The sequence below is a fragment of the Patella vulgata genome, chromosome 3 (assembly GCF_932274485.2).
Source record: "Patella vulgata chromosome 3, xgPatVulg1.2, whole genome shotgun sequence".
Classification (NCBI taxonomy): Eukaryota; Metazoa; Mollusca; class Gastropoda; family Patellidae; genus Patella; species Patella vulgata.
The window spans coordinates 37,259,825-37,282,271 of NC_065881.2; the positions used below are offsets into that span (position 1 = coordinate 37,259,825).

At 34.7% G+C, this 22,447-nt stretch overlaps 1 protein-coding gene across 3 annotated transcripts; it reads right to left on the reverse strand.

Moving 5' to 3' along the window:
• Positions 1-329: 329 nt before the first annotated feature.
• Positions 330-22,421, reverse strand: LOC126814464 (glutamine amidotransferase-like class 1 domain-containing protein 3, mitochondrial). Of its 3 annotated transcripts, none has more exons than XM_050539612.2 (7): positions 22,220-22,421; positions 9,495-9,551; positions 8,691-8,801; positions 7,883-8,002; positions 6,694-6,786; positions 1,462-1,618; positions 330-768 (listed from the first exon to the last, which is right to left on the reverse strand). In XM_050539612.2, the coding sequence occupies exons 2-7, from the start codon at positions 9,527-9,529 to the stop codon at positions 643-645; spliced, it is 642 nt and encodes a 213-aa protein (XP_050395569.1). In that variant the 5' UTR covers positions 9,530-9,551; positions 22,220-22,421; the 3' UTR covers positions 330-642. The 3 variants fall into 3 exon arrangements, with proteins under 3 accessions (XP_050395569.1, XP_050395570.1, XP_050395568.1); XM_050539613.2 differs by having other exon boundaries at positions 9,499-9,551; positions 22,220-22,418; XM_050539611.2 differs by having other exon boundaries at positions 9,499-9,551; positions 22,076-22,418.
• Between the last annotated feature and the right edge of the window lie 26 nt (positions 22,422-22,447).

A 22,447-nucleotide genomic window follows, 5' to 3' on the forward strand; every position in this document is an offset into this window, starting at 1 on the left:
TCTGGCACTAATTATTGGAAATAGTTGAAAAGCAATAGGATTCTTCTTCTCATGTCCTTAAACACTGTGTATACATTTAAAGTCGATCGGATATTAACTTTAGCCTCTAGAACGCCCACAAGCAATTGAAGACGACGGACGGGGGCGATGACAATATGACCACATTTCAATGTGGGCGTATAAACATTAATAAGACCTTTGACCTCAAAAGTTTTTGGATGGACTGAGGTGACCACATTACTTCTAGAAATGAACTAACTTAAAAAACTATAATTGTATACCATCGACAGGTTTCAAATTATCACTATATTTTAATGAGATGGAAAAGGTCATTTTAATCAAATTTATTTTATAAATTTATTGTATTTCACATCACAAATACTAGTGTCAGTTTAACATTTAAATATACAATGCTTGGGTTAATAACATATAATCTGTAATTGATGTATTACTGGGTGACCTAAATTACATACATGTACATCTATAATACATGCATTACCAGGTGATGTATATTTCATACATCAGGCTATTACATTCATCTATTGGTATTTTCAGTATAATGGACTATATACTAATTGCAACAATGAATCATAAGCAGCAAGTCTCATTAGTTTCACAGGCAGTCAATTCACATTTTAAAATTCACTTAATCAAGGACAAAACATTTTTCACCATAATGCCAATGCCATCAAATATATGATGTAAACCAGTATCACACATATATGCTGGTGTAGTAACTATCTTATTTTTACTGTCTACATGACATTCCTGTATTATATAATTAAGGTAAAACATCTAGTACATTTAAACAATATTAATAACCATTAGTAAGTTTTATTTCTATACTCACAAGTATATTGGGTGGTAGGTGATTTCGGTTGGAGATTGGCATTGCCTACTACTCTATGGTTACCAACTATCAAGGGTTCTTTTAAGTTTAGACTAATCAAGTTATCATTGTTTGTAGTTTTGACAAGATGTGTGCACAGTGGTAACCAGGGCACTGGTATAATCGGGACTTAGCCTCGCTTTCCCATTTTTAAATTAAATTTTTAAATGACGAATCGTTTTAATCTAGTTAAAATCTCCAGTATGATGCCATCAAGAGTCGATTATGGTCTTGTTTTGTTAATAAATGTCTAATTAATAGTTTATATAACATTTCAGGCCTAGAAAAAGGCCTGCAATAGGCAGTTTTAGCTTTTGCATAGTGTATGTTTAAATATATTCAGTCTAGAATAAACAAGCCCAGTTATGTGCAATAACTTGTAGCACTCAATGGGTTTCGCATTTGTTTATTTATTTCATGGAATTTCCGCTTATTTTATTGTAGTGTAAAAGTAAGGTGTCGAAGCAGCTTAATTAACGTTATAAATCATGGTACATTATGGATGTGGTCACAGTGATTTGAATTTAGATGGTTGGAATGTTGAATAAATTTTTTCGTCCATTAAAGGATACAGTGACATTCTTTTTAATATGTTTAGCTCCCATAGATTGTATGGCAGATGCAGTTCCAGCATATGGCCATTTTCCTCCTTCATCTTGATCTGATCCTACTGTTACTTCACAGCCATTGATAACTCTAGCAGCTAATACTGGTGATATACAACATAATCTGTTAATACAACATAATATTATTAAAAGTTTACACAACCCAATATAAAAAAAAAAAAATCAAAATTCAATTATTATTTCAGATTATCTGTATCTTAAAACAAAATATAAATAAAGTACTGTAATTCAATACATTTAAATAAACCTAAACATCTTTTTAAAAAGTTTCACTTTGAAGAAAAAATACCCCCAAAATAGCATTATGATGTAGCCTGCTAGATTACCAAGAAGAAATTGTTAATTGATATCACCCAAACAATGTTGATTAGCCATGGAGAGTATTAACACTTCTTACACAAACTACTTAACACCTTCCTATTAAACTGATCAATGATGTAATCTTATCACCCTAACACAATTAAATAGGTGTGTTCCCACAATGCCGGCAGACTGTTAATCCTTTAATTGATCTTAAAATTATACTCTGTTTAAAAGTAGTCACTCAAGAACTGTTCACTAGTGTTCAGCGTTAATGATCTCTTAAGAGTGTACCAGCAAAAAGACCAGGCAAAAATCGCAAAAAGTGCCAAGATCAATTTTTGATCAAACTTATGGTATGACACACCCTAAAGGCAAGAAGTTTCATGTTGAAGTGGTTCCAACCTGATTTCGCTATAAAGGACTGTACTGGAAATAGTCATTTTCTGGGTAAAATTTTGGTTTTCACATGTGTATTTATCACCCTTTTTTAAGCACAGATTGCATTCTATGGTGCAATAGCAACCTAATTTTGACCCTGTCTGATAAAGCGGGTGGTCTACTTCCAACCCAGGACTAATTTGAAAAAAAAAATCAGTCCCTACTAATTTTGGGGGACTTCTTTTAGGGTACCATATTCACATTGTCGTGTAGTACAGAAAAAGATACACTGTAACCTTTTCTTTCATGGTCGCAAGCAGAATTTCTTCAGATGGTTTTGAAGTGCTAAGCACATAGTATCAATAGGCGTAAAAAAAAAATGACCCGAATGCAACATACTTAAAATATAGAGCTTATTGAAAAGTGCTAAAAAAAAGCTTTTGTGATACATTTTTTTGCAAATTTAAAGCTAGTTCCCAGAAAAGTATTTATCGGGTGGTTATTTCCAATAAAAGTATGGCAATTTTGGTATACATGGAAAGTAGAAATATCCAATCTTACTAGAAAAATAATGGATTCCCTGAAAAACACTCATGGAGCACATACAGGACAAAAATGTACGGGTTTCCCTAATCGACAGCCAGACAATTAGGAGTGTCTGCACACGTGACGTCGAAGGTTGCACGTGGAGATTGAGCCCTTGATGTACATGTTGATAAACTTTATGACTTTATAAAAAGTTAGACGTACAACACTTTCTGAGATAAAAATCACGGAAAAAGACGCAGGCAGTGGATAATCCGAGAATTTAATTAGGCTTCGATATTTGTAACAAATAGTCAGCGATACAGACAATATCATCTTGTGTATGCAATGAATTCTCCTCCGACCTTGCACCTGTTGTGTCACGTGACACAAACACGACCTATTTTGATCGATTTTTTATAGCCGGCTATTCCCTGACAATTGCAAAGTTTTGAGAAGGATTTGAAGCAAAATTATGATAAATTAATTAGTTTGAATATGTTTTTAGTCCAAATATATCATCAAATCACCCAGTTTGTACCCGGGAATGTATCTTTAATTAGAGAAATAAAATTTTTGACTTGTATACGTTTTCATCATATCCATAGGCATCATTTGTACCATGTTGTACTGTATATAAGTGAATATTTGTATTTATTGATTGCATATTTGGTATTGTCGTATTGTCCCTTTAACATATTTGTTGTATTGTCTCTTTAAGGTTTCATTTTCCAACAGGTCACCGAAAATGGCTACAAAATGTTCAATTTAAGAGCAGGTTTCCACTATTCATTTTGCGACACATCCACTGATTTCTACAATACAGAAATGTGGAAGCTTAAATTTTAACGGCAACGCAGCCTTGCGTGGAAGTGGGCGACGTTGAACAGTGTAGCAAGGGCCAGATTTAGAATAAGAGAGGCCCTAGACAATCCCCCTGAACAGGGCCCGCGACATGGACCTGGGATAAGCATCTCGGTGAGGGGGTGGGTCAGGGGCAATCATGCGGTTGGTGGTTCGAATCTCACTTTTAGGTGAATTTTTCATGTTTGTTTGGATTATTTTATTTAAAATAATGTCTATTTGAGAGTAATGAATATGTTTTGTTAAGATCATTTCATTGAGCACGTCGATACTCCAATGGAAGCTTGTGGACAACTGCTGAAGCCAATTCCCGTCGGCGCCAGATGAACCATGAACGATTATAGGCCCTTTTAAAGTGTTTTTTTCAAGACATTTTTATAAAACAGATACTTATGTATTTTAGGGTTGGTAGTAAACACCATATGAATGAAAAAAAAAAAAATTGTTATTTTTTGTTTTATCTACTACGGTTAATTATCTCCAAAATAGGGAAATTACAGGTTAATTTCATGGGTTATTGTTTGCTTTACCTACTTTTTGTCACGTCGATTCCGGTCATTTTTATTTTATGTATCAAATGTTGGGAGGTTGTTTGTTCATGTGAGCATAAATTTTTGAAACCCACCCCATGAAAGAAGTAGCTATAGGGCGTCAAACTTTGGGTGACGAATAAATGGGAAATTTAGATAGGCTTTGATATCCAGTCCGTATACAGATCTCGTTTGGCAGAATCGTCTGAAATTAATTTTGTGGTAACAGCACTAGGTTATCTACAAACTGTGTGAGTTTGGTCTATTTGCTACGTGTTTTGGGACTATCCTAACTTATGAACCAAATTTGGTCAAAATCTGTGATTGAAGCCTTAGCACCTTCTGCATGGTTTTCTCGCGGACACGCTCTTTATCCCTCTTAATAAAATTTATTAACCAACTAATAAATGACATTTTGAACACAGTTCATGCCAGCGCTATGCCTTCAATCATGAATTCAATTCACTATATTAATATAAATAGATGGTTGATCTGTGTAGAAATTATATTTATTTTAAAATGGCAAACGTTCAGGTTAATATTCGTTTTATCTCCAATAATCGAGGTGGCCGAAATGTTTCCATCATTCACTTAGGGATCAATATTATGTTACTGTAAAAGATCCATTCCTGGTACAAACTGGATGATTTGATTATATATTTGGACTAAAAAACATATTCAAACTAATTAATTTATCATAATTTTGCTTCAAATCCTTTTCAAAACATTGTAATTGTCAGGGAATATCCCTGCTATAAAAGATAGGTTGCCAGGCAACGAAACATACACCCACAGCAGCTAAATCATCCGAGCGGTCGACAAGGGTTGTCGCATATTTATTCCTTTGTAGGTAATTGGGGGCCTTTACAAGACAGTTCCATACAGATCAGATTATAATTTTTGCCGTTTGACAGGCTTTTTCGTCTTACTAATTTAAATAATGCATATAAATTTCATACAGATTAGATGATCACTTTTGTCACAAGGTTCACAACCGCCATAACTCTAGAAATTATTGACGGAAATTGCTGAAATTCAATAGACCTCTGTTTCCCAAATTTAAATGATGCATATAAATTTCATACATATCGGATGATAACTTTCATCTATCGGCCATAACCCTAGAAGTAATAAATGGAAATTGCTGAAATTCAATAGGCTCTTCTCTTTACTAATTTAAATGACACATGCAAATTTCATACAGATCGGCAGATAACTTTTGATGTTAGAGCGTTCGCAAGGTTCAATAAAGTGAAACAAGGGCCATAACTCTAGACGTAATAAATGGAAATTATTTAAATTAAATAGGAATCTTCATCTCACTAATGCAAACAACATATATTAATTTTAAAACATGTGGATGATAACTTTTGGCGTTAGAGCGTTTTAGTAAGATTGGATGTTTCTACTTTTCATCAAAATTGCCATACTTTTATTGGAAATAACCACCCGATAAATACTTGTCTGGGAAAGTATCTTTAAGGATCAAGTTTGTTTCTTGAGGAATCCGCATCAAGCATTGCAGATATAAATAACATGCTATCATGTTATGGCAGTTACTGAACTAACTCTCTAACAGTAAAACTTTTTCATCTGTGGATTACTGAACAAGGTCACACATTTACAGCTATATCCATGAGCTCATCATTGTATCGGACATGTTTACTTTATCTCCATAACCCAGTGCTCTTCTGGTATTTTCTAAAAAAGTTTTAACAGTGGGCATTTTTTTTTTTTTTTGCAATTTGGGTCAATTTCAAAGATGGCTAATGAAATATGACTACTGCTTATACTGTATAACAGATTATTTGTATTGATAAAATTGGGTGGTAAAAGATTTATATATATTTTGATTACATCAGAATGTAAGGAGCAATGTAAAAGAAAATGATCGGTATCTTCGAAGGAATGATTGCAATCACACTCAGGGCTGTCCGAAATATATGCCTTAAAAATTTATGCCTATTTAGGTCACTGCAAGAGAGACAAAGATGACTGTGTAATATTTGATTTTACGTTTGCCAAAGTTGAAATAAGGGGGTATATTCTTATCTTTATCAATTATTTTAGTTTTAAATTTATTTATAGAGGTCGAATTTTTAATACTTAGATCAAGGTTATTCCATTCTTTTATGGTAGAAGGTATAAAGGATTTAGAAAACAAAGTTGTTCGACAAAAGTAATCAGTTAAATTATTGCTATTGCGAAGATTATAAGGAGTTTTGGAAAACTGAACTAAATTGTGGAGGTATGGAGGGGTTAGCTGATTAATAATTTTGTACATTAAGATGAGTTTGTGACGCCTTCTCCTCTCTTGCAGAGTGATAAATCCTGTTTCTTCATCCACTTCATTCCATTTGAAGACAATAAAATCATTCTAAGAATTACGTAAGTATATATTCAAACTGGAACAATAAGGTCAAATCATAGGTCTAATTGGATTATTTCAAATTGACCACAACCAAAAATTCATCACCACCAACAAATATAATCTGCAAAATCATCTCATCCAAGTTATAAGGTGTCAACAGAAAGACCCATGTTATGAATATAAAATATTAAATATTAAAAAACATACCCTATTGGTTTGTTTGATGCATGAAAACCTTTTAATGTTTTTTCTACGTCTGGATATACTTTCATATCCGTACCATCAACAGCAAATGTAGACCTGTAATTTAGTATAAAACATTAACCAGCAATTTGAAGGGGATATAACTAAAGGGAGGTAATCAGATAGCTTATGACATCAAACTCTAATCTCTAGCAAATTATATGTACCAGCATTTATTAAAAAATTTAAAATTCTGAAACTCCACATTGACTAATACCCCAGTTAGCTACTAGTCTAGCAAGCGTATCAGATAACTAAAGATATCGACTGTTGCAACTAATGTAGAGAATTTAAAATAATTTGGCTTTCAATAAGTTTGGATGAATTCCTCTTTTTCTAAATTGGGTTTCCATACTGTTGCTGGATTAAACATCCTCTGGTGTCTGTAATGTGTCATTTGCTCAAGCCGAAATTTGTTTACTTTTAGTCATTTTATTGACAATTTCAACAGAAAAGTATAAATGTCAGGTGCATGTATATTCTGCCTTCAGGAACACCTAAAATTGTGATTTGAAGGCCTGTATTTATGAATGATATATTTTCAGTTGGAATCTTGCCTGTAATGCTACATACAGTAAATTTGATAAAACAAATGTTGATTTAATTAAATTTGTTTTTTGGAAGTGTGCATCTGTCTTATATTTAAAATTTAAGGTCCACAGACAGAACCAATGTTGATACAGAATTAATTTTGTGTTCATCAGTTTCAGCCTAAAATGTAACTAAAATTAGCAAATATATCAACTTTCGCTTAACATATCGAAACAAATATTTAATTACGTTTATTTGGTCCAATAGTCTATCAAAATAAAAAGTCAGATCAGAGTCAGATGAAGACAAAACTTTTATTTTGACCTTAATCAAAGTTTCATAATAACACAACTTTATGGATTTACTACTTCTTGGTTTATTACATGCAACGTTTCAATACTCTTACAGGTATCTTTATCAAGTTGTTAAGCTCTTAGAAACTTTTAACTATGTGTCTAGATTTGATGAACATTTTGAAGGCTCATAAGGATATAGCATTACAGAAGTACCAAGGATATACAGTTTTTTAAAATAAATTAATATATTACAGTTTCTAAAATAAATAAATACATTACAATTTCTAAAATAAATCAATTCATATATTGAACTACAAGCTACATACAGATTTTTGGCAGCTCCAAAACCTCCAGGAAAGATAACAGCATCGTAGTTCTTGGGTTCAAGGTCAGATAGAGCAGACACTTTTCCTCGTGCTATTCTTGCTGATTCTTCTAGAACATTCCTGACAAAAAAAAATAACCAACATTCAGTATTGTTTAGATGAAATAAAACAGGTTTACCCTCCTACTTCTCTGTACCAACTAGGCTAATGAAGATGGGCATGCCATGCACCATACAGTGTGCTATGAGGGAAAATTTGCAATTGAATTCCCATGGTCAAGGGTTCTTTTATGTGCTGCAGGTCACGTCTACAAGGGATCTCGGTTTTTCATACCATACACATGAATCAATTCTAACGTTCCACAGCTACAGCAGTGTTATATTGTTATATTCGTCTTGTTATCAAAGACACAAGTACGGTAGATAAATACAAACATATCCATGCCAATGACAACTTTTGTTTTTTAGCCTACCAAACTTTATATGACAATGGCCAAAACTGTTTGTTGGGATACGGACCAAGTTAAAACATTTGCTACAATTTTTGTTGTTTTCAAGATAGATCTGTTGAGCCCCAATTACAACTTGATTACAAGCGGCAATTTAACCTAGAAAATGGGTTAATACTACTCTGGTTTAACCAAACAGATCAAACTTACAGGAGAGATAAAATCTGGTTAATCCTGTATGTCTTTCAGGCTTGAACTTAAGAAGAGTTAAGTGCAAAAGTACAATAAAAAGACACAATTGACACTAATCAGCAATAAGCAATACAATAATTTACACCAGGCATACACAGTCTAAGGTACCTGTTAGGTTCCATAGGTTCACCTTTAGTGTGATTGACAACGTGCATTTGTTGTATATCGGGAGCAAACATATCAACATCACTTCCTGATCGACTTAAATGAACCAAAACCCTGAAAGAATAAATTACATATCTGTAAATATTGTGAATCTATGTAGACATCTTGACTTTCAATATAACTGAACTACATTCTACATGCACACATCACCATCTTCTGCGCATCCCCAGTGCTTGATTGGACAAACATTGGTCAATCATCGCCAAAGGATTGCATCCAACCTAAACCCTTACATACATCATGGGGAAAATACCAAAACACACTTGACATGTTTCTGCTAATGATTCAGAGAGGATCGCCTATCAGGGCATGTAGAATGTGATTCTGCTGTTATCTCTAAAAAAAGAGAACTATAATCTACAAAGTATTGATTATATACCAGTATTAAAGAAGATTAGAAGAAAAAACATAGTTAAAAAAAATCACCATGATTAAAAGTGAATTGAGACATGTGCAAGAAGAAATAATCTACACAATCTTCATGTATGTTGATTGCATGACAATTGAGGAACTAATATTTCTAACCACTCTTTCTTTATTTAAATTAGAAAGTTGTACACAATGATTTATTAGAATATTATCTTAGAACAGAATATAGTTTTGAAGCAATAATCTGTCTTTCTTCTACCTTGTTAAATCAGCTTAAATTATACTATTTAGTAATATTTTTATTCCTTTATTGTATGGTCATTCTGTTGTTAGTTAACTGACATTGATCATGAATACCACACTACAATGACTACATACTTACGCAGATGCTTCATGTATTTCTGTTCCATCATAAACACCACATCCTGATAATACCTAGAAATATAAAACAAGCAGTTGCCATGAAAGATACACCCATATTTTGAAAGAGATGGACAGATAACTTGCTAAATAAAGAAGATTTTTCGTACAATCAGAAAGTTAGGGTAGGATACGCGCACAGATATCGAAAGGAACCCAGATCTTTGGGATATAAACATATATTTTAAGTTTCATCAAAATTAGACAAAATTGTGACCTCTAGAGCAATCTGATTAAAATATAGATTCTATTTCGTTTCGTTTTTTATAGTTCAAAATTTTGTTTTACTTGTCTTTACTACACTAGTTGTAATATAACAAAGAAATTGAGACTGTAGAGACAATCACATGTGAACAACACAAGTGAAAAAAAAAATCGTGAGACTAGATCAAGCCCAATGATTATGAATGCACAATTTCTATGTTCACAACCATAGATATAATTTTCCGAAGGACAGACGTCTGTGAGCAAGTTAAAATAGGCCCTGAACCACATACAAGTATAACATATGTTTTGATTTAGAGGTCTTTAGCAGTGGTAGGAAACCCCAAGAAACTTTTCAAATATGGTTCACAATCAAATCATAGCATAGTCAAGAAATACAATGGTTCATTTTCAACAATATTCCATAATTCAAGTTGTAACTTAAAGACACATTATGGGAAAGTGGGATATTAGATAAAGAGTTGCCAGTTCTTGCTGTAAAAGTTTGAAAAATAGATAATATAAAGAGGATATGCTGAAAATTTCAGTCAAATTACTTCACCCCGGACCCAGAAAATCGCATTTTAAAAACACTGTAGATTCGATTTGTCATTGTTACCGCTGTAACGATAATAAAGAAAGTCTTTATTTCTGGCCAAAAGAAAGACCTGCAATAGGAAGATTTGCCTCTTGCAATATGTATGTTTAACAAGCGTGTAATAACAACAAAATTTTAGCATAACTTACACATAAGTGTAATAACAACAGACTTTTAGTTACACATAATGTGTAATAAAAAAAGGACTTTTAGTCACACATGGGTGTAATAACAACAAACTTTTAGTTACACATGGGTGTAATAACAACAGACTTTAAGTTACACATAGTTTTTAATAACAACAGACTTTTAGTTACACATGGGTGTAATAACAACAAACATTTAGTTACACATGGGTGTAATAACAACAGACTTTATGTTACACATAGTTTGTAATAACAACAGACTTTTAGATACACGTGGGTGTAATAGCAACAAACTTTTAGTTACACATAGGTGTAATAACAACAGACTTTTAGTAACACATAGTATGTAATAACAACAAACTTTTATTTAGACATATATGTAATAACAACAACCTTTATTTAGACATAGTATGTAACAACAAACTTTTACCATAACAACAGTCAATACAGAAATGTAGGACTATCAACCCCATTTCAATTCTGTTGATGTCCCATAACTAAGACAGTTTTGTTTAGTTTATGCCTTATACTATCCCCATTCTCTGACAAATTTTGTAATTTGACTATATGGAACTGACGTACCAGACAGAAATGATCAATTATTAATCTTATCAAGTCGATGTAATGGTTTGAAATTCCACAGGACGTTTCTAAAATGTGGTTATCAAAATTAAAGATATCAAGATGTCCAATATCTGCTAAAACTCTGGTCTGTAATTCCAACGACGAAAGCTTCCTGGAAGACTTTTTAAGACTAGTCAAACTTCAGAAGATTTCATAACACACAATAATCCATTTGAGGGAATATAAAGGCCCCATTGTTTCTTAAAATCAGAAGAATATAAGAATTATGACTTGCAGGATTCTCAGATACAAGAGAAAGTTTACAAATATATTACATGTTATTTTAGGTGAAATTTTTCTTACAATATAACCACTTATATAAACAAGAATATTATCAACTAAAGAATCTAAAGACCTCCTAAAATAAAAACTTATATCTATGTTTACTTCTCCAACTTCTTCAGTCTCTGTTGTTGGTGGAACATACCAGGTTGTGGCTGCATGGATGGATTCAGTATCATCCCTTGCAACAATGTTACCAGTTTCATCTCATGCACTGGGTTCTACATGGAAAATTAACCTTCTGAAGGCAGCCTTAAATTGTACAATATTTGGATTGTTATTCCATCCACCTGTAAACCACAAGAAAATATGAAATTAAATGTGGTTAATATCCTACTTTTCTGCAATAACTGGTTTAATGGAGATGGGTATACGATATAAAATGTGCTATGAGGTAAAGTTTTCCCGGATAGCGCCACAACGGTCTACTTTTATTTAGAATTCCCCATTGTCAAGGGTTGTTTTAAATGCACCCCAATATGTTATATGTACCATCCAAATGACTAGATGCATTCCTTCTCATTAGCAATCCAGTGTCTTACTCACTCGACCAACTAGGCTTCAGAATATGAATGACATAATGAATGTCCATAATTTTATCTCAACAGAAATAGAATATCAAGAACATTGCCTTCTCCTAACAGCATTAAAAAAATAACTCTAAGTGACCCTGGCCCATCTTATAGGTACACTAGCAGGATACCCGGCTTCGCTCGGGGGTCATAACTCCGAAACCAAAAGTGGTAGACTAACGCCATCTGGCCTATGTTACTCCCTGGTCCGAGCTACCCCTATACCCCAAATTTCAGACTCGGGGCAGATGTAGCCGCCAACCCCGAACAGACTTCGCTCGGGGGTCATAACTCCGAAACCGGAAGTGGTAGACTAACGCCACCTGGACTATGTTACTCCCCGGTCGGAGCTACCCCTATACCCCAAATTTCAGACTCGGGGCAGACCTAGTGTAGCCGCCAACCCCGAACAGACAGACTTCGCTCGGGGGTCATAACTCCGAAACCGGAAGTGGTAGACTAACGCCACCTGGCCTATGTTACTCCCCGGTCCGAGCTATTCCTATACCCCAAATTTCAGAGTCGGGGCAGACCTTGTGTAGCGGCCAACCCCGAACAGACCGGCTTTGCTCGGGGGTCATAACTCCGAAACCGGAAGTGGTAGACTAACGCCACCTGGCCTATGTTACTCCCCGGTCCGAGCTACCCCTATACCCCAAATTTCAGACTCGGGGCAGATGTAGCCGCCAACCCCGAACAGACAGACTTCGCTCGGGGGTCATAACTCCGAAACCGGAAGTGGTAGACTAACGCCACCTGGCCTATGTTACTCCCCGGTCGGAGCTACCCCTATACCCCAAATTTCAGACTCGGGGCAGACCTAGTGTAGCCGCCAACCCCGAACAGACCGGCTTCGCTCGGGGGTCATAACTCCGAAACCGGAAGTGGTACACTAACGCCACCTGGCCTATGTTACTCCCCGGTCCGAGCTATTCCTATACCCCAAATTTTAGAGTCGGGATAGACCTTGTGTAGCGGCCAACCCCGAACAGACCGGCTTCGCTCGGGGGTCATAACTCCGAAACCGGAAGTGGTAGACTATTGCCACCTGGCCTATATTACTCCCCGGTCCGAGCTACCCCTATACCCCAAATTTCAGAGTCGGGGCAGATGTAGCCGCCAACCCTGAACAGACAGACTTCCCTCGGGGGTGATAACTTCAAAACCGGAAGTGGTAGACTAACGCCACCTGGCCTATGTTACTCCCCGGTCGGAGCTACCCCTATACCCCAAATTTCAGACTCGGGGCAGACCTAGTGTAGCCGCCAACCCCGAACAGACTGGCTTCGCTCGGGGGTCATAACTCCGAAACCGGAAGTGGTAGACTAACGCCACCTGGCCTATGTTACTCCCCGGTCCGAGCTACCCCTATACCCCAAATTTCAGACTCGGGGCAGACCTAGTGTAGCTGCCAACCCCGAACAGACAGACAGACAGAAAGACAGACAGACAAACGACAGTCACAAATATATATATATATAAATATTCTAGTGGGTGAATATTCGTATTTAACAGATTTTCAGCAACACCAATTATGCTCTTCATATTAATGATCATACCCAGGAATCCTGTTCTTCTACGATGAAAATATAACAATTTATTAAGTTTAACTTTTAGCCTGGCATAATGGTAAGCAGCTAGTAAACTCCTATAGATCATTATCAATGTTAAATTAGTTTTATTTAAGCTCAATTGATTTTTTTTAAAGGTCTCACAAATGTTTTGTTTCCCATTTAATATAAGAGTCCCAGCAAAGAAGATTAATCGCAAACTATTCAATATTATGGAATAACATTTGAACAAAGAAATTTAATTTATGTAAATATCACTGGCAATAAAAAAACATTTTCAAAAGATTTAAAGTACACATTCAAGAAATCTCCCTAATATTCTATAAAAATACACAAATGAATGACTACAAATTAAAAGAACAAGTGGTTGCTTTGCTTTGCAAGATACAGCCACAGTTTGAAAGAGATGGACAGAGACCAAGCTAAAAAGAGATTGTTCCTATCATTATCGGATCATTATTTTGGTCATTTGAGAGTTCAAAAGGTTCCACAAAGTGAAATAAGGCCTACATAATCTGTGGAGTATTCATAAGAAATTGTGGACGACATACGGACAGGGGGAATGACAATATCCAACCACATATTTCCATGTGAGCATATTATTTAAAAAGCATTCATTAACATCATGCTAGTGAAAAAGCATAGTCATTCGAATGAGACAAAGAACTGCAATGTCCTGTGTATACATTTGCATGCACATGAAAAATCCCTTAGAATAAACCCTTCGATATAAGAGTAGGCCATAGTACAGAACAGTAGGACCTCAAACCCTATTTCATTTCCTTCACTGCACATGCTACAGAATTATCTTTAAAATAGTTGTATGGTCACAATATTTCTGTTGGTATAATAATATAAATTTAACGTTACCTGAATGAATTGTAATGTAGAAGAACAACCATCTAATCCATCCAAACCTAACTCAAATGTAGTCTGTAGTCCTACAGCTACTGAATTTGACAGGGTTTGTACAGCTAGACTAAACTAATCAAAATAAATAAATAATTGTGTTTAAAGATGCACTATTTAAGATTTAGATAAAGACCTGACAGTTCTTGCTATAATAGTTAAAAAAATAGATATAAAATATACCAGATTATATAAGTCTACTTAGGGCTGCAACAATACGCCAGGCCACGATACGATGCGCATCACGATTTATAGCCTACGATAAGATTAATATTGTGATATAGGAAATAAATTTAGAAACTGCTGTTAAATTTTGAAAGTCTTTCACTATGAGAATTCAAAGGCCTACTTTTATGATTTACTTTAAAGGAGCTAAATCGCTAATATTTGGGACCTAGAAATTGACACAAATGGGTCACATCTCATATAATAATGTAATATGAATGTATATAAACTGATCTACATTCAATCGTTTCCATTTTACTCTAATTTTAAATCGGTTATTTTCGGCGAAATACGCCAGAAGTCTCAATCGAATGGCAATCTCTAGCATCTGGTTATTCCAGTCTACATAGTATTTATTGCGCATGCTCACCAGATAAGAAAATGGCGTCACTGATGTTGTGATCTTACTAGGAAAAGATGGGCTTCATGATATCCAATATTTAAGACAAAATAAACATTTTACCATTGGTACACAACTGTGAGCTCTGCTGTTATATTAAAGATACAATATGTAAGATTTAGATAATGAGCTAGCCATTCTTGCTATAATAGTTTGAAAATAGATACCGGGGGTGATCACTCTATTGCGTGCGAAATTATAAGCCTAGATAAGACTAATTTCTTACCTTCATTTTCTGCTGCTGAAAATTTACGTGTTTATTTGACAATTTATTTCCAGCTGTTAAACCAATAGTATTTTGTACATCATTGAGAGTCAAAATATCTTTCCATTCAACAGTTCCTGTCGGTGTTATAATGGATTTCAATGCCTCAAGGGAATTTCTAACTAGTTTTATCATGTGACAAGCACCAAGAATAACCCATATGTTATCAGTTTGATCTGGTGTTTCAAAATAAGACAACATTCTTTCTGGTTCAAAGTTGTATCCCAGGATTCTGCACATTCTCATATTAGTATCATGGCCATCCATAGTAAGAGCATGCACAACTTAACCACATTTGCTCAACTTTTGGAGGCACATTTTCAAGAGGCAAGTTTGGCTTTAGTTGACAAGAATTTTGTGACATAAAAAGCAGTAGGGGCTTTCCACTGCAATATTACCTTGGCGGAAGCGGACGTTAAATAAAGCTATTTCACGTCCGAGCGGTTGACAGGGGTTGTCAAATTTATTCTTTTGTGAGTAATGGGGGGCACATGGCAACAAATTGAAACACAGAGAAATAAACAGAAATTATTGAAAATAAGTAGGATTCTTCATCTCACTAATCTAAACAACATCAATTTCAAAACAATCAGATGATAAATGTAGTCTGTAGAGTGTTCACAAGAAATTGGGCATATAAAAACTAGATTTAAAATCCTTGATACATATTATTATTTTAACATCATTGTGAATAATACTTACTGAGTGTATTGCTCTGGGAATTTTTCTACATTCTCCTTTAATGATTGTAACATGTATAGAGAAATACTCGGTTCAGATTTGATCTTTACTAACCATCTGACAGATAAAAATATTAAAATTGAGCTTAGTGTATGATTAGATACCTAAAGAATAACATGATGATTTTACCCTTTGTTGAACATGAAAATAAGATTATTAATTAGCACACATGTACAAACAAAACATGTGCTATATTCACAATGAAACACAATTTTATGACCAAAATTTGTATTACTATTTCATTACTTATTATTACAGTAAATCTTGCATAAGTCGGATTCGTATAAGTCGGATTTTCGCTCAACTTGGATAAAATCGTTTGGACCCTTGGATCCTGCACGTTTTTCTTATTAAATTTCTGAGCGTAAGTCGGATTTTTGCTCAACTCGGATCAAAATGTTCAGTTCATTGATCTAATTCCGGCTTTTTTCCTTCACCTAAGTCAGATCTGCAGTATGTTCAGAATTTCACTGTCAGTTTCGTCCTGTTGGTCTAAAACGCGGTTAGATATTCCATGCACAGAGCCCCAAAATGCTTTCCTCTATCCTTTTGACTCAAATCAGCCTATTTGACGCGACGCAATAATAGAATTTTCCCGGAAAATTCAAAACTTGCTGTCTGCTGTTTCAGACACTTTCCGGGAAAATTTAGGACTTTTTTCAAAGATGGCGACAAAACGGAAGTTATCTACATGTACTTGCACCAAAATGGAAGTTATCTACTCGCACAAAAGCTTGAAATGTGCCTTTGAATCAATTATTATCCAGCTTTTGCAGTTTATTTCTAATCGAGCTAAAATTGAATTTCATTCTTCGGCTAACTCAGACCTTTGCTTAACTAGGATAAAATTGGTCAGTCCACTTAGATCCGACTTTTGCAAAGTTTACTGTATAATGATCATATGCCTTTGGTGAATACATATGCAAGGTTAAGGCAAAATGATGCTGTTCTTCTGACCATGAGGTCTCTCACACAGCTTGCATGGAATATCTTAAAAGATATAAAAAAATTTACATGTAGACAAGTACCATTCATATTAAATTTGTTGTTTTACAAAATAAACTTTTGAAAATTATAAATTTCACAAGGTCATCATATTAAAAGTCCATACCATATTATAGGAATTGATGAAACTATCATTTATCCAACATCAGTTTTTGTAATGGAAAATATGCAGAACAACTAAAGTATGGGTACCATTGTAAACTTGGAGCTTCTCTTCCAGTTCAGTATTTAAATAGGTTTGTTCTTTTAAAGACTCTATCAAGGTCTGACAAGTCTGTTTTGCTCTTCTTTTGCAAGCTTGGGTATTCTTCAGACGTTTCTGCAGTAAGTCAATTCTACCCTGCATGTCTAAGGTTCTTTTTTTTATACATAGATGGACTGTCACAATATAGTTATGATCCTATGAAAAATAATAGTACATGCCAGTAATTAAATGGTAATGGAAATTTTAATATGAAAATCATGAAAACAGAAAAGGAAAAGATTACATCCAATCCTACAAACTACTGTACTAGCTTTTGATTGATGCTATAGATTAAAGATACATTAGTTAAGAGTTTAATAGAGAGTTGGTCATTCTTGCTATAATAATTCAAAAATAGATGATATAAAAAGAAAATATTGAAAATTTCATTCAAATTACTTCATTCTCAGCCAAGTTATCATTGTTTGTAGTTTTGACAAGATGTGTGCACAGTGGTAACCAGGGCACTGGTATAATCAGGACTTAGCCTTGCTTTCCCATTTTTAAATTAAATTTTTAAATGGCGAACCGTTTTAATCTACTTAAAATCTTGAGTATCTGATGCCATCAAGAGTCGATTATGGTCTTGTTTTGTTAATAAATGTCTAATTAATAGTTTATATAACATTTCCGGCCTAAAGAAAGACCTGCAATAGGCAGATTTAGCTCTTGGATAATGTATGTTTAAGTAAGCAAAAAGAATATTTCAAATTGGTGAACATTGATCATAAACAAAATGAAATGGGATTTAACGTTATACTGTTCTGTTTTGACTGGGCTAATGAAAGCGGACATACGCCATACAGTGTGTTATGAGGAAAATTTTGCCCAGACAACAGAACAACAGCCTACTTTTATATCGAATTCCAACCGCCAAGAGGTCTTTTTAGCGCACACAAATGTGTACACAGGACCTTGGTTCTTTGTCCCACCTGAACGATTCTATTGTCTCTTGCTAAGATCTGTGTCTTCTGCACCAATGACAAAGGGGAGCCACGTCAGAAAATTGAACATGGGAGTCTTATTCACTGAACTGATTTATGGTAAATGATAAATCAGCAATGGTTTGAATGAAGGTATTTACAAACCTGTAAAATTGTGACTGCATCTTGTGGAAAAATGTGTTCTGTTGAATCATTTTCTAATTCTAAGGACCGATTAGATGTTTTTGAAGATCTATATAAAATCGGTTTCGGCTGAAATTAAAAATATTCCTTAAAGATACATTATGTAAGATTTAGATAAGGAGCTAGCTATTCTTGCTATAATAGTTCGAAATTAGATCATGTTTAATGAATAATTTGAAAATTTCATTCAAATTACTCTATTGCGAGCGAAGATATTAGCCTTTGAAGGTTTGACAATAATTGAAACCACTGTACTGGTTGTTCGAAGCTATGTCTCGCTCCTCCATTTTGAAATTAAATTAAAATATGGCTGAACCATTCTAATCTATTTAATATCGGAGAAATCCGATGCCATCGAGAATTGATTATGGCCTGGATCAGATAATTAATGTCTAATTTATAATTTATATAACATTTTAGGCCTAAAGAAAAATCTGCAATAGGCAGATTTAGCTCTTGCATCATGTATGTTTAAGTGTACACATAATAATACAGGTGTGGATTTAAGGCCCCATCTTTTAACCTGACAATTTGTCCTGTTCTATCAAGCCATTTTTCTTCAAAATGCTTGGAACATAGTACTGACCACTTAGATGGCAACTCCTGCCGGTGACAGTTATGACCCGAGAATTGTAATTAGATTTATCTACGTCCTTTGAAGGAAACCTTTATTAAATAAAAATAGAAGAGGTTGTGTCATTACTGCATAGATTAATGTGTCAAGTTTGTTCTACTTCTACTAGGCCTACCTCTAGTCTTATAAAAATACAAAAAATAAAATTTTACTTAAACATACATTATGCAAGAGCTAAATCTGTCTATTGCAGGTCTTTCTTTAGGCCTGAAATGTTATCTAAATTATTAATTAGACATTAATTAACTTATCCAGACCATAATCAACTCTAGATGGCCTCGTTAGCCTGCGATCTTAAGTGGATTGTGAGCCGATTTACTACTTAACTTTCCTTCTCGATTAAACGATTAAATAGATAATCGAGACTATGCTGTTTATCGTACTGACTTTAGTAATGATGACCGAGGCTAGGCAGAAATTTCATTCGCTTAGTTTTCGGTTCATAGTGGATCAATCTGAATGAAATTTTCAGCAAATCTACCTATGTCTAGTGGCAAAATAAACACTGTGCAACCCCCTCACGACTCTGGTCTCCTCTTAAATGGTTATTGAGAAAAGTGCAATTTGTATAGATTTTTTTTTTTTTTAAAATCTGAGTTTAGAACATAATCTAACTAATTACAACGATTGCACAGTAAAATTGCACTTGGCCAGCCTAGCGTAGAATTACCATAGTTAGGCTTGGTCGATATTTTGATTTGGCTTTTCCTAACCTATTTAGATCTAATAAAATGTTCATACTTACTTGTGAAAACTAACACCCTGTACTTTTGTCGAGGGGTTTTGGTGGAGAAATCACTCAAAAGCAAAACACTGGGGTCCACGCAGATCGTTTTTCGTGGATGGTTGAGTGGAGGGATACGAGTGATCGGCCATATTGTTTACAAGATGGCGCCTGACAGTCGCGTCACCAGACGTCAAAAGTCACGTGATTGCTATTCTAGTCTATATTTCTATGCACGGAACTGTGGGTAACCCAGTAGAAACATCAACGCTGATTGGATAATCAAATATGTCCGACGTCATAGGGTCAAAAGCCGCTCGTATGACCTCTGCCGCGACCTTCCACTACAAACGGTCAGATCTTTATGTAGTAGAGGCCATCAAAATTATAATAAAAATAAAACAAAATATTGATCTGTATTTTAATAAGATTACCTCTAGAGGGTCCACAAGCTAAAAATGTGATTTTTTTGTACAATCAGGGGCCATAATCCAAGAAGTTACAGCCCACTATGCGCAAATATCGAAAGGAACCAAGATCTTTAGGATAAAAACTTATGTTTCAAGCTTCGTCAAAATTGGATAAAAATTGCGACCTATAGAGTGTCCACAAACAAATTGTGGACAGACAGGGGCAACGACAATATAGGACCACATGAAAGTGTGGTCATATAAATAACAATTAGATAGAAATCATCTTATAATAAATAACCTATATTTATTCATCACAGTGTAAAAATTGTTAAATTGTATGATTAAATAACAAAAAGATTGTGTTTCCAAAGATGTGTTGGGAATAAATACTTAGTCATTAGTATATTTGTTAGTCTCAAAATGACTAAGTATTTGGTTGAAATGAAAATCATAAGGCAATGAAACATTTATAATACTGGTACACTAAAATCTGATTAAGAGTAAGTAATTATCATTAAGTAATTATCAGAAAATCATTAGAATTTGTTTAGTTTTTATAAATTTCTGCCCCATGCTAACGTTTAGTATACGAAATACATAATATCATGGATTTAGCTATTCAAGTTATCAAAATTTAGTGAAAATCAATATATTTGTTCGTTTCAAGACCTTAAACTCTGTGTATCAATTGGATGATAACATATATAAGCCTCTAGAGCGTCACAAGATTTTTCAAAGTGATCAAGGGCCATAACTTTGGCAGTAATTATTGGAAATCATTGAAAGAGAGAAAGAGAGAGAGAGAGAGAGAAAACCCATGAGGTTGGACAGGCAAAGGAAATCGTTGAAAATCAATAGGATTCTTCGTCTAATGACCTCAAACACTGTGTATAAATTTAAAGTCCGGCAGTAATTATCGAAAATTGCTGAAAATCAATAGGCTTCTTCGTCTCATGACCTTAAACACTGTGTATATTTTGAAGTGATCAAGGGCCATAACTCTGGCAGTAATTATCGGAAATTGCTGAAGATCAATAGACTTCTTCGTCTCATGACCATAAAAACTGTGTATAAATTTAAAGTCAATCGGATATTAACTTTGGCCTCTAGAACATCCACAAGATATTTTGAAGTGATCAAGGGCCATAACTCTGGCAGTAATTATCCGAAATCACTGAAAATCAATTATAGGATTCTTCGTCTCATGACCTTAAACACTGTGTATTAATTGATATTAACCTTGGCCTCAGAGCATCCACAAAATTTTTGAAGTGATCAAGGGCAATAACTCTGGCAGTAATTATCGTAAATCGCTGAAAATCAATAGTCTCCTTTGTCTCATGACCTTAAACACTGTGTATAAATTTAAAGTCAATCCGATATTAACTTTAGCCTCTAGAGCCTCCACAAGATTTTTTGAAGTGATCAAAGGCCATAACTCTGGCAGTAATTAGCGTAAATCGCTAAAAATCAATAGGCTCCTTTGTCTCATGACCTTAAACACTGTGTATAAATTTAAAGTCAATCCGATATTAACTTTAGCCTCTAGAGCCTCTACAAGATTTTTCAAAGTGATCAAGGGCCATAACTCTGGCAGTAATTATCAGAAATCGCTGAAAATCAATAGGATTCTTCGTCTAATGAGCTAAATAAAATTTAACACTGTGTCTAAATTTAAAGTCAATCAGATATTAACTTCTAGAGAGTCCACAACCGTACGGACAGAAGCCGAAGGACGGACGGACGGACGGGGGGGGGGGACCACAAAAATATACCACCACATTTCAATATGTGGGCGTATAAAAAAAGACCACCATGCCAAAAGAATTAATTATTGGCACGTCTTATCCATTACCACAGCAACTTTTGAATTTTGTTGTGTACTTGTATGGAAAGCAAGTTGTCTTTGGAGAGCAAGAACTGGTCCTTTGAGAATTTTGGAAGACATCATATATTTTTTTTTTCAATGTCCCTTTCAAATCTTTTCGAACCGTGTTACCTCCCTTAACGTAAGTTCGGGGATGCTCGATTCACAGTCCAGAACGTCCCGAATTGACAAAACTGCAACAGAGTGACGCAGAATTCAGTCTGTCACAGTTGGTTCGAGTGGTCATGGATTCTTATTTATCCAGTCGACGCATGCGTTGTAGCCCAAAATACCCCTCTTCACTCGATTGTCACTATTTTTGGGATTGAGAGAATTCAATTCCGGAACGTTCAATCGAGT

What these genes read in the sequence shown, in the direction of transcription:
- LOC126814464 (XM_050539611.2), bottom strand. Translation starts at nt 22,171, where the DNA reads ATGATGTCTTCCAAAATTCTCAAAGGACCAGTTCTTGCTCTCCAAAGA. An exon ending in GAAATACATGAAGCATCTGC is followed by an intron (nt 8,802 to 9,498) that starts GTAAGTATGTAG and finishes TTATTCTTTCAG; the next exon opens with GGTTTTGGTTCATTTAAGTC. An exon ending in TTTGGAGCTGCCAAAAATCT is followed by an intron (nt 6,787 to 7,882) that starts GTATGTAGCTTG and finishes ACTAAATTACAG; the next exon opens with GTCTACATTTGCTGTTGATG.